Raw genomic sequence first — 18,256 nt, 5'->3', positions numbered from 1 at the left:
TTAACAACAGGAATGTAGGACTGGGAATATAAAATTTACCTGTTTAGATGGGCCACAGCACGTACTAAGTGCACAGGGTTTCTCTGTATCATACTTGGGGCAATCTAATACACAATCCTCAGATGGATCCTCAGACACTTTGTTCTCAGCAAACTGAAATACAATAACAGGGTTCGGTTATTAAAGTAAAGTGCTAGCTTGGCGTCCCTAATCCATGTCCCATCCCAGAACGACCCAATAAAAGTATCCATAATCATATAAACGGTAAGAAATAATGTCAATACATAGGATGTCTAATATAAACCTAACCAATAAGTCCCTGATTCTATTCCCAGAGTCGGCAAAAAGCACTCGTATTACGATTGCAAATATTTCGATGGGTTATTTTCTAATTTTTCCGCATTGACCCAACACCTACATAAGTGAGGAGTATTGCGTCTCTTCTCACCCATCTGATAAGGAGCATACTACGGCAGGGACTTTAATGTCGCAGTTGTTTCACTACTAGAAAATGAAACAGTTTTATATCAATTACAATACCCCAAGTCCTTCACAAGTTGGTCACTTCTAGTGCAAAAAGAGTCTTGCTCTCTAATTTTTCCGCATTGACCCAACACCTACATAAGTGAGGAGTATTGCGTCTCTTCTCACCCATCTGATAAGGAGCATACTACGGCAGAAACTTTAATGTCGCAGTTGTTTCACTACTAGGAAATGAAACAGTTTTATATCAATTACAATACCCCAAGTCCTTCACAAGTTGGTCACTTTTAGTGCAAGAAGAGTCTTGCTCCCCTGCAATGTAACACCATCTGTTCGCACTGTAATAGGTTAATAATCAAACAAGCTCCCACTGAATTTAACATCCTTGAGATTATTGCACACTAATGTACTGTTGATTGGAAAGCCGGGCTCTGTTCGCACTGTAATAAGTTAATAATCAAACAAGCTCCCACTGAATTTAACATCCTTGAGATTATTGCACACTAATGTAGTGTTGATTGGAAAGCCGGGAGGTCCGTTTGGGTCACACATGATACTTTAGTACATAATATTACATGCGTTACTTACCTCTGTAAGCTCCACAAACTCCGGCTGTATGGTGGTAGAGTGTATTCCCTCATTATGAAAGAATTCCTTCACCTTCTCCGCCAGCTTCATATACTCTGATAGGTTACGACATCTTATATGAGCAGACGCTATGATACGATCACCCGCTAGTTGCCATACGTGAAACTCATGTACAGCTAATACTCCGTCTACATTCTCTAGCAGACGACGCTGTATAGCATCCACCTAAAATGATAGGAAAAGAGTATTTGTGGACCATTCTTTACCTATGATACGATCACCCGCTAGTTGCCATACGTGAAACTCATGTACTGCTAATACTCCGTCTACATTCTCCAGCAGACGACGCTGTATGGCATCCACCTAAAATGATAGGAAAAGAGTATTTGTGGACCATTCTTTATAGACGAAAGATAAAAGAGTGGGAGAGTTAAGGGAACATCAAGGACAGTTAGGAGAGTTTTTGATACCAATGGAGCAGTTGCAAATGGGTAAAAATTATAAACAAATGGTCGATTCCTATGTAAATAGCTGGGAAAAATCCAAATCTGAGGTCAAAACTCCGAAAAAATAACTGTAAAAGGTGGAAAATTCAATTTTTATTTTCCGTTCTAATGAAAGAGTTCAAATATGTGTGACGTCAGACTTTACGCAGTTACTCGAACCACCAACCTCCAGATCCGCAGTCCACCATGCTAACCACTACACCACTGAGGTAGGTGTCAAAGTTAGGAGCTTAAAATACTCCAACCTAAAGTGATTCATAACAATAGGGATAAGAGAAAATACATTCCATTTCTCGACCGGGATTGAACCCGCAACCTTCCACTTGTCAGGCGAGTGTCATAACCGCCAAGGCAAGTGATATAGGATGTATTTGACAATTATATACAGGGAGTGTCAGAAGTTGAATACTCAAAATACAGGGTGGTCGTGTGTGATTTTAGAAACAGGATACACTATAGGTGCTGTACAAGTATAGGTATAATTTTGTGTACATTATTACAACAACAGATTGGTATCACAACAACATCTGAAACATAGAAACAACATAGAACATTGGGGTTAGTATTATGTCTGTCACAGAGTAGAGGTTATTAGAGACGTAAAAAGAAATTTGACGGAAGGAACTATAGCAACCAAAGTCTTAACGTTCCGAAATAAAAGAGGAGGACAAGTTAGAAGAAAGTCAGCCGTTCCAAGAACAAACATAAATTCAGGAATTGAACCCGCGATCTACTGCTTACGTTCCATGCTAACTAGCCTGACGATTTTTTCCTTTAGTTTGTCAATTCGTTTCTCGTCTGACTTTAAGGAAATTTTTTCTCTACCTCTTGGAGAAACTTTGAATCTTTCACTTTGCTTTGACGTAGGGTTTATGGATGAACATTTAATACTCAAAGATATTACAGTCAAACCTGACTCACTTTGCTTTGACGTAGGGTTTATGGATGAACATTTAATACTCAAAGATATTACAGTCAAACCTGTCTAATTGGGAATCCAAGGGAACGACAATTTACTCCCGTTTATCCAGACTTTAGTCTTTAGTACCATTTAAACGGGTTTCAATTGGACAGGTCCGACTGTATCTACATTCTAACAAAGGTAAGAATACTCACAAGTAATTCAAGAGTTGAGATCTCGATGGTGAGGCTGGTGTGACCGAGGCCATGGTCACACACACGAGTCTAGCGCCGAGTGCACACTGAGCGCGGGTGACGCTGGGGTGGCGCTATTATCACCATCAGATAGTAAAGCGCCGCGCTCTATAACACCCTGGCGCTGTGCACCAGGGGACCCAGTAGTGGACAGGTTGATGCAGGAGGCGACTCGCTGCCGACACAGGTAGGGGGTCTCACCCGGGGATCTGTCCGGCGAGTCACGGCCCTGCGGGAAATGGGAATCAGATGTAAAATATGCGATTATGTTCTGTGCCAGGGGTGGAATTATGTGTACGCCTACAAGGCCTGGGACTAGGGGCGCAAGAGTCAAAGGCCGAAAACTAGTATTATTGGAAGCACCAATCCTTGATGGTAATGAACATTATGATTAGGGCGCCCGCAGAACGAGGAATTCGAGATGAAGCACAAAGATGAAGCCGTAAGATGAAAAAAACAAACATACACATTCTTATGAGACCATGCAGAACGAAACATTCCGAAGATTCGAGATAAATTTCAGAAACAGTGTTTCAGGAAAAAATTTCAAGAGGACACAAGTAGGGGGTCTCACCCGGGGATCTGTCCGGCGAGTCACGGCCCTGCGGGAAATGGGAATCAGATGTAAAATATGCGACTATGTTCTGTGCCAGGGGCGGAATTATGTGTACGCCTACAAGGCCTGGGACTAGGGGCGCAAGAGTCAAAGGCCGAAAACAAGTATTATTGGAAGCACCAATCCTTGGTACTGAACATTAGGGTGCCCGCAGAACGAGTAATTCGAGTTGAAATTCGCTGCCGACACAGGTAGGGGGTCTCACCCGGGGATCTGTCCGGCGAGTCACGGCCCTGCGGGAAATGGGAATCAGATGTAAAATATTATGTTATTATGTTCTGTGCCAGGGGCGGAATTATGTGTACGCCTACTAGGCCTGGGACTAGGGGCGCAAAAGTCAAAGGCCGAAAACAAGTATTATTGGAAGCACCAATCCTTGGTACTGAACATTAGGGTGTCCACAGAACGAAGAATTCGAGATAAAACACACATTCTTATGAGACCATGCAGAACGAAGCATTCCGAAGATTCGAGATAAATTTCAGAAACAGTGTTTCAGGGAAAAATTTCAAGAACAAAATATTTTATTTTTGAGGCAAATTCAATGGGTTTCAATGATCAGCTTGGAAATCTTCCTGGAAAATTCAACCTCGTTCTGCGTGCGCTTCTTTCTGGATTTTCGCCTGAATTGTTTCCGGATGTTCCGCTTGAATATACTTCATCTTGAATTCCTCGTTCTGCGGGCACCCTTATGGAAGCTACAGTCACCTTGGTACTCTTATGGGTAAGAGGGACCCTTTTGAAGATGAACTTCAGGGAACTCTGGATTTTCAAAGTTCTGCGTGCGCTTCTTTCTGGATTTTCGCCTGAATTGTTTCCGGATGTTCCGCCTGAATATGCTTCATCTTGAATTCCTCGTTATGGAAAGTACAGTCACCTTGGTACTCTTTAGGAGGGACCCTTTTGAAGATGAACTTCAGGGAACTCTGGATTTTCAAACAGGGGAAAAAAGAAAACATTTCCACCCTTTTGAATTTTCGATCTGTGTACCATGCGATTATTATTTTTTAATTTTCTCAATAGACCTATAGGTATTTTATATTTTTTTACTTAGAACATTACTTTTGTAACTTACCAATCAAAATACCATGTTTGTTGTTAATTTTTTTCTTGTAAAATTAAAAATGGATTCTTATAAAATAGTAAAAACATTAAAACAAGGATAAATTAAAACATCAGCATCAGGACACACGGTAGGAATGGAACAGGAGGTAGGAATAGATAGGGGGGACACATGTCAATGTCTGGAAGAGAGAAAAGGAAAGAGAGGTGAGAGAAGAAGAGGAATCAGGAAACAGGAATTTTCTATTGTTAAAACTCTAAAACTCTCCCTATACAATGTTCGTAATTTTTTCCCCCCGAGACACAATACTTCCCATTTTGGTGCTGGGTCAACACGAGAACACCAGAAAGTAACCCGTTGAAATATTTGCAATCGAAAAACGAGTGCAAATTTTAATCGATGGTGGGATTCGAACCCGGGACCTTCTGCATGGCAAGCAAGCGCGTTACCACTGGACCAACCGTGATTATCTGATTATAGTTACCTCCACCATGTGAATGTCCATGTGATATCCCATGTGAGTGGAACAGGAGTAGACCTACAACATTGACTAGAAGACCTAGAGCTCCTACCACTACTATTAGCCACGGATCATGAATAGTTTCCACCTCGATGAAACTGAAACAATATAAAATATGTCAATTATCTCAAATTTAATTTAAATAATGAAAAAAAAAGGTCACACAAAGGGGCACTATTTATTTCATTTATCTTTTGTTTGTTGCTTGTCAATTGTAATTTTCTCTGTTAAAAATAAAACAAAGTATCTCGTTAAAAAAAATAAAAAAATAAATAAATAAATCGAATTTTTCGCAACATTTCACGTAGAAATCAACCATCATTAATTCAAATTGTTTACCCAAGTACCTAGTATATTCTAGTAACTTAGTAGATAAGATAGGTAATAGGATGGAACTCGTCTCATAGGAATTGTTTATACGTGAACTCGTCTTATAGGAATTGTTTATACGTGGCTTCGAAGTTCTCCGCCTCGTCTTCGCTGACATCGAGATCCGCGGACTCGAAACATCATTGGATGAACGACAACAGGAACGCCCCCAGCAGGATGAACAGGACGAACAGACAGATGAGCATGAACAGCTTTTTCTAAAATCAGACAAGCACGACACGCCCCACCCGGCACACCGACAAACCCAAAGTCAAACTTTGTTGAAGAGCAGAAAAAAATGGTCCGTCACGGGCCGGATTTGGAAGTATTTTACTATGTGACTTTTTATTATTATTCAAGCTGGCTGTGGGGACTAAACAGGGAGCATATCAGTTTGATATTTTTTTTTAAGAGGTTTGACAGAGGGAACTGTAACTGCTATGGTCTTATCGTCCCGAAATCGAAGAGAGAAGGAAGACAGGATAGGAGAAAGCCAGCTGTTCCGAGAACGAACATTATCCCATCAGGATAAAATCCGCCCCGGGCGGGAATCGAACCCGCGGCCTAGAGCTTACAAGGCAGACGCACTACCAACTAAGCTAACTAGGCTGGATACCAGCTTGAAATTCCCCTTGCTAAAGAATCAGCAAAAAGTTGAGTGCGAAGGGCATCCACTCGTAAAATTTCGTAGCCAGAACCAAATGTCAGCCCAAAAGCGATCACCCTAGGGCTGATTGAAGGCTGACGAAAAACGCCAACCCCGTCGAAACACGGGAAAAAGCGAAGACAAACCACTGCAAAGTCAATTTCCATGGTGATTACTCAGGATAAAATCCGCCCCGGGCGGGAATCGAACCCGCGGCCTAGCGCTTACAAGGCAGGCGCACTACCAACTAAGCTAACTAGGCTGGATACCAGCTTGAAATTCCCCTTGCTAAAGAATTAGCAAATGGTTGAGTGCAAAGGGCATCCACTCGTAAAATTTTGTAGCCAGAACCAAATGTCAGCCCAAAAGCGATCACCCTAGGGCTGATTGAAGGCTGACGAAAAACGCCGACCCCGTCGAAACACGGGGAAAAAAGCGAAGACAAACGACTGCAATGTCAATTTCCATGGTGATTACCCTCAGAAACAGAAACCCATTGGAATTTTTTCATCAAGAAATAGCAAAATTTCACTCAGAGGCTGGTGATTACCCTCAGAAACAGAAACCCATTGGAATTTTTTCATCAAGAAATAGCAAAATTTCACTCAGAGGCCTTCTTTCAGATAACCATTGAAAATACACTTTGGTTGAACCAAAAAGTCACATAATAAAATACGGTTCTACCTTAGATTCGTGCTTAACCCAACCTTTACGGTGTGTTTATGTACCGGGCTAGGATGAGCTCGGACGACGTGAGATAGCTGTCCCGGCGGCAATTTTTAAAATTTATTTTTGTTTGCTTTGTAATTCGCTTGTTTTTAATATCTAATTTAAATGAAAAGTATAATACATATAAACGTGCAAACTAGAGATAAAAAGTAAAAAATGAATTCAGATTGTACAAGTTGCGGAAAAAAAAATCAAAATTTCGAATTTCTCGCCAACTTTACACGCTTAAAGGCCGACAATGGCCTAGCTCAGCCCAGTACATAAACACAGCCTTAGGGCTATTTACCAGCACACCCAAGCCTCAAACTGGGCTTTCCGTGTATGTGTACGACCTTAACTACTGCTACTCCCGTTCAAGTATAGGTACGTAATCATCCTCACGAGGTCTAGTGCACTTTCGACCTTCAACCTGTTGGGAATCGAACCCGGACCTTCTGTGTGTTAGGCTAATGAGTATGCTTGATTTCCAAGAGCCCGTTCCCACTTGTCGTTCGGAAAAAAATCGTGTCGTGTGTAGTGAGAACACTCATTTAAATTGCATTGCCTACAGGACATTTTGTGTCGTTCGGGGNNTTATCGTCCCGAAATCGAAGAGAGAAGGAAGACAGGATAGGAGAAAGTCAGCCGTTCCGAGAACGAACATTATCCCATCAGGATAACATCCGCCCCGGGCGGGAATTGAACCCGCGGCCTAGCGCTTACAAGGCAGACGCACTACCAACTAAGCTAACTAGGCTGGCTGGGGCACTGGCTTGAGCATCATGAGCACGTTGCCCTCTGAAAACACCTTGGATGAGGTGTTTTATTTGTAACAATGTAAAAAAAAGTGCCACCTCGACTAAAACTCTCCAATATTTGTTCCAGTTCCATAGCAATAACTACCTTTTCATTTTCATGGAAATTGTAAAACGTTAGAGAAACTATAAAATGAAAATCCTCCAGATGGTAGCTACTTGAACCTATCAATATTGAGTTGGAAAACGTGGAACTTAACAATACTACCCAAGTGAGACACTCACGTATTTCATGTACATTTTTTAGAATTTGGATTGCACAACCAATTCACTCGAGTCTTGAGTTCTGTGCAGCTCAAGTGTATTTGATAAAATAGAGAACGTCCTTTTAGTGGCGAGAATAATTCCATGGGCACTCGAATTCTAATAAGTTTAATAATGTAATAACCAAAAAAACAGGGATAACATACCCTTTTAGAAACCATTATTTGCGTAACCTTACACATCGTTTCTTACCGTTTGCACGCTTCTACAGTGATGGAGAAGCATAGGGCGACTAGAAATACTGCATTGACTAGCGCTCCCAACACTTCAGCTCGGGCCCAACCGAATGTGTTTTTACTCCACTTCTTTGGAGACATCTGAAACCAAACAAACATGGGGGTGTTAAATACAAAATACATCCTCATTCCTCAATTCTCATTTTTACAGCAATAACTAACAGAAAAGGTATTTACAGATAAAAATGGAATCTAGTGTAAACTTATAACGTGATTTAGCAAAAAATATTCACTTTTAAAGAAATAATCAACACAACATATTAAATTAAGAAGTTTTTACTCCACTTCTTTGGAGACATCTGAAACCAAACAAACATGGGGGTGTTAAATACAAAATACATCCTCAATCCTCATTTTTACAGCAATAACTAACAGAAAAGGTATTTACAGATAAAAAGGGAATCTAGTGTAAACTTATAACGTGATTTAGCAAAAAATACATATTCACTTTTAAAGAAATAATCAACACAACATATTAAATTAAGAGGAAAAAAACCTCCAAAGTTCAAGGGGATAGTTAATGTTAATTCTAGTCACTAGTGGTTACCTTCCACTCAAAGATTACCTTTATTATTCTACTTTTTTTCCCTCATCTCTGGGTAAACTTGGAGGTAAAAAACAGCCCGTGTATCGTTTGCCAAGGTCGTTTAGAGTTTTTACTCCACTTCTTTGGAGACATCTGAAACCAAACAAACATGGGGGTGTTAAATACAAAATACATCCTCAATCCTCATTTTTACTGCAATAACTAACAGAAAAGGTATTTACAGAATGAAGAATGATAAAAATGGAATCTAGTGTAAACTTATAAAGTGATTCAGCAAAAAATACATATTCACTTTTAAAGAAATAATCAACACAACATATTAAATTAGGAGAAAAAAACCTCCAAAGTTCAAGGGGGATAGTTAATGTTAATTCTAGTCACTAGTGGTTACCTTCCACTCAAAGAATACCTTTATTATTCTACTTTTTTTCCCTCATCTCTGGGTAAACTTGGAGGTAAAAAACAGCCCGTGTATCATTTGCCAAGGTCGTTTAGATTTTTTTTTCTCTATAATAAGTCTAAATCTCGATAGAATTTGAATATTTACACTTCCAGCTTACTTTCCTTCAAAAATCAAGTTCAAGATTCTACCTCCACTCTCTACTACAACACTACACTGAATCAAGTTTAATCCATTAGTTAATTGCCTTGCCTGAACAAAAACTCCCCAGTGGTACTATACGAGTATGTTGACTTATTCCAGACTTAACTTGGTAACTTTCGCCAATTTTGAAGAAAAAAAAAATGCCAGCTTAGTTAAGCTTGGAGGGTAGTGCCTTCCAAACACTGGGTCGCGGGTTCGATTCCCGGCCGGGGCGAACTTTAACCCCACAGAAAAGATTAGTTTTCGGAACGGCTGACTTTCTCCTATTGTGTCCCTCTCTCTCTTTTACTTTCGAGACGATAATACCTCCTTTGCTAAAAGGTTCCCCCATTCCAACCTCTTGGAAAAAAACAATACTTTCTTATCACTTCTAGTAATCTTCCTCTTTGTGTGCCATGTTCACTACTAAAGGTTGATTATCAAATTAGCTAAATCACTATTATCCACTATTTTAGCAAACAGCGTTGAATTAGATTCCTGGAACTTATAGTTCATAGTCCCTCCTTAGTCGCCACAATTGTAGACAATTATGTATGTCTACAGTTTTAGACAAGGAGTAAGATCAGCAATAGAGAGAGTTATTGTATATGTTCAAAAATAAATGAGAACTGATTTATTAAAAAAGAAAAAAAAATAGAAAGTAAAACCCACCGCTTACCTTAACTGATAGGAAGGCGACTACCAGGGCCGCCACATCACTCAACATATGAAAACTATCGGCTACCAATGCCATCGAGTTGGTGACATATCCCACCACTATCTCCACTAGGAAGAAGAATGCTGTCAGCCAGAACATGGATATGAGGCGACATTTCTTCCCTGTGTACCTCCCCATGATGAGTGAGGTGCACCCTACAAGTCAATCGCTGAGGGCGAGTGCACCCTCCGAAGCCAATAACTGCCCTCCCTCCAAATACTAGGCTTGAGAGGTAGTTTTCCTCCAAAGACGAGATTCTATTTGTCCGATCTAGATCTATTTGTCCTGTGTGTCCAAATCTGAAATCAATAAGAATAGAACAAGACCGATTAGAAATACAATGTCCCACAACACTTTATGTTAGTTCATTGTTGGCCTTACGTTATATTACGGTGGTTGTTAAAATGTATCTTACCGTTTAATTGTTTAACAATCAAACCATCAACGTTGTTACGAATATTGTCATTGAAAAGTACATGTTCCCCATGATGAGTGAGGTGCACCCTACAAGTCAATCGCTGAGGGCGAGTGCACCCTCCGAAGCCAATAACTGCCCTCCCTCCAAATACAAGGCTTGAGAGGTAGTTTTTCTCAAAAGACGAGGTTCTATTTGTCCGATCTAGATCTATTTGTCCTGTGTGTCCAAATCTGAAATCAATAAGAATAGAACAAGACCGATTAGAAATACAATGTCCAACAACACTTTATATATTGGAGTATCTAGAAGTCGTAGAAGAAAAAAAAAAATCCGTTGGTCCTCATTTTTCCTGCTCTATGACTTTGAAACATCACCCAAGTAAGCGAAACTGATCGATCTTTGGTCATTGTTGGCCTTACGTTATATTACGGTGGTTGGTAAAATGTATCTTGATTGTTCAACAATCAAACCATCAACGTTGTTATGAATATTGTCATTGAAAAGTAAATGTTCATAACAGACATTGAGGAAATTGGAAGAAGGAAATACATACTCAAATATATAATGAAATACTGTTTAATCAGTTCAGAGCTTGAACATAAATAATACAAACGATCATACGCTAAAAATCTGTCTTTTACGTTAAAATTCCCGTCTTGTTTGTCCACTTTTCACGGAGCATAGATTGATACCCCTGAAATTTCAAGAAGTTTTCAAGAGTTTTGTGGATGTTAGTCCTCCTACAGAATATACATACCTGAATATGTGTAGGCACTGTCTGAAGTAAAATGAGGGCAGACTCTTGCAGCAAAGGCCATACCGATCTCAGGATAAGCATTACCATGAGCAGAGACAGGGCAGGATCAATGTGATATCTGTACTCCCATTCAGTAGTAGCGATTACCTGGAATTACAAATGAAATAGCATAAAACTAGGGCTTCAACTTGATTTGCCTTTTCTGAACCCAAATTTTATGCGTAAAAATTTGATATTTCAAACATCAACAGAGCCAGCCTAGTTAGCTTAGTTGGTAGTGCGTCTGCCTTGTCTAGGCCGCGGGTTCGATTCCCGCCCGGGGCGGATTTTGTCCTGATTGGATGATGTTCGTTCTCGGAACGGCTGGCTTTCTCCTATCCTGTCTTCCCTCTCTTCGATTTCGGGACGATAAGTCTTCGCCATTTCCCGTGTTCAGACGGGTTCGGCGTTTTTCGTCAGCCTCTCAATCATGAAGTGATTGCTCGAGACTGTCAATTGTGTTCTCCTTCTTCTTCCTCGCCATTTCCCGCGTTCAGACGGGTTCGGCGTTTTTCGTCAGCCTCTCAATCATGAGGTGATTGCTCGAGGCTGTCAATTGGTTTTGGTTACGATTGACGGATAGTAAACGCTAAGTCACGGATTCGATTTCTGCCTGGAGCAGATTTTATCCTGAACGGATGATGTTCGTTCTCGGAACGGCTGGCTTTCTCCTATCCCGTCTTCCTTCTCTCTCTCCGATTTCGGGACGATAGGACCTCGGCAGTTACAGTTCCCATCAAACCTCTTAAAAAAAACTGTACCTTTTTATTATACTTACAGTGGCGGATATAATAACAATGACAGAGCCCAGTGCATCAGCTAGGATATGCAGGAACACGCCTCTCATGTTCATCTGCGAGGTATCATGCGAGTGCCCGTGACCATGACCTTGTTCTGAAGGCAGTGGCGGAGCAGTGGGTACAGGGGGGACATAGTGGTCGTCATTATCATTATCGTCAGTGGCGGAGGCAGAGGCAGCACCTACTGACACCAGCTGGGTCAGACGGTTCTGAGACTTCTTGGAAATACCTGACGATTAGAAAAAGGTGACTTTGTGTTAGTAAACAAGTTAATTTATTTGTGTAATTTTTAAAACAAAATAATTAATTTGTGTATTTTTAATCATTATCGTCAGTGGCGGAGGCAGAGGCAGCACCTACTGACACCAGCTGGGTCAGACGGTTCTGAGACTTCTTGGAAATACCTGACAATTAGAAAAAAGGTGACTTTGTGTTAGTAAACAAGTTAATTTATTTGTGTAATTTTAAAAACAAAATAATTTGTGTATTTTTAGAGTTTATCTTGATTATATAAAACTGGAAATTTTAAATACCTAAAATAGGTACCTACCTGTCTGTCACGTTTTCTCAACAAGTGAGAGCTCGTTCCCACTTGTCGTTCAGAAAAAAATATAATAATAATAATAATCGTGTCGTCTGTAGTGGGAACACTCTCATTAAAATTATAATTATTGCCTACAGGACATTCGAAAAAAATAATAATAATAATAAAAAATCAGATGAAACTCACGACCAGCCGAGACCTTTTTGTGCAAGTGTAGAATGTACGAAAAACGTCCAAAAATGGGCTGATATAAAATCAACAGGGACTCGAAAAATTCGGAAGCAATGAGATCATGTCGTCAAAAATTTCAACACACGACCTTCTTAACATTAACACCAAAAGACACTTTCAGAGTTGTTATTTCAAGGGCTGTGTATAAGACGCCAAGTTTAGTTTAATCTTAAACAACACATACGTACTTGTACGCAAAAGGTTGTATACGTATATCTCATGGCAATAAGAAAGGGGCAGGCGAGTATGTATCCACTGACCATATTATGATCAAGGGCAGGGTCAAATACCTTTAGCAATGGACTTATCCACTGGTCTACAGTCTCATATGGTTTCGGCATACTATACATTTAACTTTACGAGTCCCTTTTTGAACGCTTTATTTGGTTTACCATCTCGTATTGAAATCCATGTTGGATCAGTTGATTCGTCAAAAAAAAGTGTTTTCTGGTACCTACAAACTTTCTGTAAACTGTACATCCGAGGGATGAACACCAAAACAACATCATAGTTATTTTACATACTTCAAAATATTAACAAACTAGTGGTTGATCCGTCCTTTGTACGGGACCACCACACACACACCACACCACCACACCCACCACCACCACCACCACCACACCCACACACAAACCCATTGAGCATTTCCTCTTCACCCTGACCTTTACCTAGGAGACCCTAACGCTCTTCCATTCAACTTATTGGCAACCTAGTACAAACTGGTCAGTGGTCAATCCATTATAACTACACTTAAGTGCAAAAAATTTGAGACAGATTGACTCTTGAATGTCAAAAAGTTTCCCATTAAAACTAGAACTACATAGACAACCAAAAAGAGTGGACAGTGTGTTGAAGACAACATGAGCTTTCTGACAATACAGTCGTCAGTGGTCTCCATTATTAACTACACTTGAGTGCAAAAAAATTGAGACAGATTGACTCTTGAATGTCAAAAAGTTTCCCATTAAAACCAGAACTAAATAGACAACCAAAAAGAGTGGACAGTGTGTTGAAGACAACATGAGCTTTCTGACAATACAGTGAGAAAGTTTTTGACCGAATACATTACTTTCCTTCCCGTAGCTCCCATAGGGTAAGGAAAGTAAAAAGCTGTCAGAGTAAACGGATGTAAGTACAAACTGTCCGTAAATGTTTGCTCAGATGAACATGAGAGGCGTGTTCCTGCATATCCTAGCTGATGCACTGGGCTCTGTCATTGTTATTATATCCGCCACTGTAAGTATAATTTTTTTAAGAGGTTTGATAGAGGGAACTGTAACTGCCGAGGTCCTATCGTCCCGAAATCGGAGAGAGAGAAGGAAGACAGGATAGGAGAAAGTCAGACGTTCCCAGAACGAACATCATCCGTTCAGGATAAAATCTGCTCCGGGCAGAAATCGAATCCGTGACTTAGCGTTTACTATCCGTCAATCGTAACCAAAACCAATTGACAGTAGGATAAAATCCGCCCCGGGCGGGAATCGAACCCACGGCCTAGCGCTTAAAAGGCAGACGCACTACCAACTAAGCTAACTAGGCTGGCTACTCAAATTCTAATAAGTTTAATAATGTAATAACCAAAACAAAAAAACAGGGATAACATACCCTTTTAGAAACCATTATTTGCGTAACCTTATACATAGTTTCTCTCGAGCAATCACCTCATGATTGAGAGGCTGACGTAAAACGCCGAACCCGTCTGAACGCGGGAAATGGCGAGGAAGAAGAAGGAGAACAAGAATGTAAATGTAAATTTTATTTATTGTAAATACAAACCAAATTGGTATCTTACATTGTCAATACAGAGTTAGAGACAGAAAGAAGGTAAACACAACTAGAAAATATATACATAGATAAGAACTTAAAAACTAATTACCTATTAGAACTGAAAAACAAAGTCAACTATGAACAAAACAATATGGTAGTTTTTCAACATTAGAGACGAACGTTGAAGTCTGCCATGGAGTCATTAAGGAATTCGTCAAAGTTATAGAAGGTTTTATTTGTTAATTCCTTCTCTCTTCGATTTCGGGACGATAAGACCATAGCAGTTACAGTTCCCTCTGTCAAACCTCTTAAAAAAAAAAAGGAAAAAATCGTCAGGCTAGTTACCTTGGAACGTAAGCAGTAGGTCGCGGGTTCAATTCCTGGATTAATGTTTGTTCTTGGAACGGCTGACTTTCTTCTATCTTGTCCTCTTCTTTGATTTCGGAACGATAAGACTTTGGTTGCTATAGTTCTCTAATAACCTCTACTCTGTGACAGACATAATACTAACCCCAATGTTCTATGTTGTTTCTAACTTTGTACCACATTGGTTTTTAGTTAATCGTGTGAATTCAGGTCTGATATCATTAATTTGTCTGGTATTATGACTGTGCATGTTTCGTTGTCGGGGGAATTCGTTTTCATTCTTTTTTATATAAATGAGACACTCATATATGAATATACATGGGAAGGTCAAGATTCCAAGATCACGGAAAGCATGATCACAAGAGTCCCTATATCCCAGACCATAAACTATCCTGATCGCTTTTCTTTGGAGACTAAAAGCCCTGTCTTTAATGGCTGAATGGCCCCAAGCCATCACGGCATAAGTTAAGTGGGGATGAATTAAGGCGGGTTCAATTCCTGCCCGGGGGGGGGGGATTTTATTCTTAACAAATAAGGTTTGTTCTTGGAACGGCTGACTTTCTTCTAACTTGTCCTCCTCTTTGATTTCGGAACGATAAGACTTTGGTTGCTATAGTTCCTTCTTTACATCTCTAATAACCTCTACTCTGTGACAGACATAATACTAACCCCAATGTTCTTTGTTTCAGATGTTGTTGTGATACCAATCTGTTGTTGTAATAATGTACACAAAATTATACCTATACTTGTACAGCACCTATAGTGTATCCTGTTTCTAAAATCACACACGACCACCCTGTATTTTGAGTATTCAACTTCTGACACTCCCTGTATATAATTGTCAAATACATCCTATATCACTTGCCTTGGCGGTTATGACACTCGCCTGACAAGTGGAAGGTTGCGGGTTCAATCCCGGTCGAGAAATGGAATGTATTTTCTCTTATCCCTATTGTTATGAATCATGACACTCGCCTGACAAGTGGAAGGTTGCGGGTTCAATCCCGGTCGAGAAATGGAATGTATTTTCTCTTATCCCTATTGTTATGAATGACTTTAGGTTGGAGTATTTTAAGCTCCTAACTTTGACACCTACCTCAGTGGTGTAGTGGTTAGCATGGTGGACTGCGGATCTGGAGGTTGGTGGTTCGAGTTCAAGACATGATATGCAATTTAGCGAGGTGTATTGATTTGGGGGAATGAGATTTGTGACGAGCGTTCATGCTTAACACAATTGAAATTCCTGTCGGACTTTGACTAAGTTATTCAACAGTCCCCAAATGGATTCATAACTTTTTTTTTTTTTTTTTCTTAAGCGCTTTAACAATGCTTATGGGCATGTCGTTCGCGCTGGATTCATAACTTTGAAATGTATTTTGGGCAGCTACTTAAGCACAGATGCAGGAAAAAGGTGCAGAATAGTATAGGTACAAGTTGGAGTCAACAGTGTAAACCGCCCCAACTTTTTAAAGGTATCTACACAGCTAAAGTTCAAGCAACTTATGGTATCTTTTCAGTCACGAAACGAAAGAGGTGAGTATATATGTTTATCATTTGTTATCATTGTGTTGATTGGAACTTGAGTGACTACTGGTCTGAATTCAAGTAAATCTGGCACACCGGGTTCCACAATATCGGGAACATTTTGCCAGATCTGTTGTGAAACAGATGAGATCTCTGGGAATGCATGTGGTTAGTATCCAGATGGGGGACCATCCGGGCAATTGCATGTTGCTTTTCCCAGCAGTCCCACACAGGCTGGGTAAGGGCCACCTGTAGCCGAATGGAGGGTAAAAGACCCGTCACTACAAATCTTAACAGGCCCGTCCCTGCGGGAATTTTTTAACCCGTAGTTTATTTGATCGTGGTTAAAGAAAATCATTACCTATGTACCTACCTAATTTGTTTAATATTCACTTTATTATTATTCTTGATTTGATTTTTTGATTTTACTTTTATGTAATGATTTAAAATCAAGACTAGAGCCCGTGCTCCCTTTATTCCCAATATAAGGTTTAAGTCACCCATCCATTTATTGGCCCTGCTCGGCGTAGCTCAACATAGGTGACGATAAAACCGGTCTTAAAATAACGACTATTATGTGTTATCTAAAATTTTCTCGCTTTGAGTTCATAGGTCGTCGCGACAAATTTCAAGATCAGAGCTCATTTGTGTGAAAAAATGTGAAAAAAATCCCGCCAAAACCATTTTGGTTTTTTGGCTTTATAGTTCTCTGGACAAAATTTGCACCACCACTTTGGTGAACCTGGTAAAAAGACATTTAATTTGATATATAGGTCGACCAGGTTTGGATAAGTCCTTCTATGGGGACAGACTGACGACACCGAAGCGAATACAATAGCCCGTCCACTATACCTTTTTTTATTACTATCGTAATAATAAAGGAAGGACGGGCTAAAAATCAACCAATCAGATTGTTTAATCCGAGAGTCAAACTTAAACCGAGTTTAAACTGACTTTGTGGCCCCCAGTCTAAATAGACAATTCTAGATTCTCCTAATACATAGCTCCTAATTTTAAATCCTAGTTTTGAATTATACAAAAATTAAAAGTTGTATAATAAAAAGTGTGCATCCTCAATGAAATTCCCAAAAAAGAAAAGACAAGATGGCCTTTCCTATAGTAGCCTAGTTCTAATAAAAATTATTTAATTTTTTGCTCTCTGTGATAGAAAATAATATCTATGTTTCACATGTTATCTAAAGGTGCGTCAACATGTTGAATATTAATTAGAACATTGTTAAAGAGCCTCATAGAAAAAAAAACATAGTTGATCTTATTGAAAGGTACATTAAAGATCTTATACTTACTCCATTACACTGATTGTTCCAGATGCTATAACTTATTGTGAGTTTGACCAATGACTTTTATCGGAAATTTCGCCAATGGGAATTTTTTTAGCAACCCAAAATGGTTAACCCCCGGGGCCACAAAGTGAGTTTAAACTCCGTAAACTCCGTTTAAATTTTCATCTCGGTTTAAGCATTCGCTGAAATTTCTAACAAGCTGGGTCCGTCCCTCCGGGAATTTTTTGGCTTGTAGTTTATTCAATCGCGGTTAAAGAAATCAGTACCTATGTACCTACCTAATTTGTTTAATATTCAGTTTATTATTATTGATTTGATATTACTTTCCCCAAAATGTGATCAAATTCCCTCTTGCGTAATAATCAGTGAACAATTCAATTAGGAATAACGGCTCCAATCGAACTCTTAAGGGCTCCCTTGGACCCAAAATGTGATCAAATTCCCTCTTGCGTAATAATCAGTGAACAATTCAATTAGGGATAAGGGCTCCAACCGAACTCTTAAGGGCCCAACGGGGCCAAAATGCGTTGAAAAAATTCCCTTTGCGTATTAAACATAGTTATCTTAGCATGCACCCTACACGCCCATTGTCTATGCAAGTGGTAGAGAAGCAGGCTTGACATGCAGTTATGGAGTGCTTCAGATACTCGGTGCTCAGGGTAAATACTCGCTTGGTAAGTCGGAAGTTG

The 18,256-nt window shown here is 39.8% G+C and overlaps 2 protein-coding genes and 1 long non-coding RNA gene across 3 annotated transcripts; all 3 read right to left on the bottom strand.

Moving 5' to 3' along the window:
- LOC103515641 (zinc transporter 1-like) lies at positions 1 to 10,114 on the bottom strand. The gene is made up of 7 exons (XM_008480575.2): positions 9,779 to 10,114; positions 7,926 to 8,050; positions 4,861 to 5,029; positions 2,779 to 2,961; positions 1,369 to 1,434; positions 1,072 to 1,296; positions 1 to 153 (listed from the first exon to the last, which is right to left on the bottom strand). Exons 1-7 carry the CDS (start codon positions 9,953 to 9,955, stop codon positions 1 to 3), a joined length of 1,098 nt encoding a protein of 365 aa, XP_008478797.1. The 5' UTR covers positions 9,956 to 10,114.
- LOC103515640 lies at positions 1,759 to 4,575 on the bottom strand. Its single transcript, XR_541721.3, has 3 exons — positions 4,424 to 4,575; positions 2,694 to 2,961; positions 1,759 to 2,104 (listed from the first exon to the last, which is right to left on the bottom strand). It is a non-coding gene; the product is annotated as an uncharacterized LOC103515640 (long non-coding RNA).
- On the bottom strand, positions 10,094 to 12,080 carry LOC113470087 (zinc homeostasis factor 1-like). The gene is made up of 3 exons (XM_026828266.1): positions 11,810 to 12,080; positions 10,980 to 11,139; positions 10,094 to 10,116 (listed from the first exon to the last, which is right to left on the bottom strand). Exons 1-3 carry the CDS (start codon positions 11,882 to 11,884, stop codon positions 10,094 to 10,096), a joined length of 258 nt encoding a protein of 85 aa, XP_026684067.1. The 5' UTR covers positions 11,885 to 12,080.
- Between the last annotated feature and the right edge of the window lie 6,176 nt (positions 12,081 to 18,256).

The sequence above is a fragment of the Diaphorina citri genome, unplaced genomic scaffold (genome assembly GCF_000475195.1).
Source record: "Diaphorina citri unplaced genomic scaffold, Diaci psyllid genome assembly version 1.1 scaffold1386, whole genome shotgun sequence".
Classification (NCBI taxonomy): Eukaryota; Metazoa; Arthropoda; class Insecta; order Hemiptera; family Psyllidae; genus Diaphorina; species Diaphorina citri.
The sequence above is the reverse complement of the archived record's forward strand: the minus strand, read 5'-3'. Positions and strand labels throughout refer to the sequence as shown.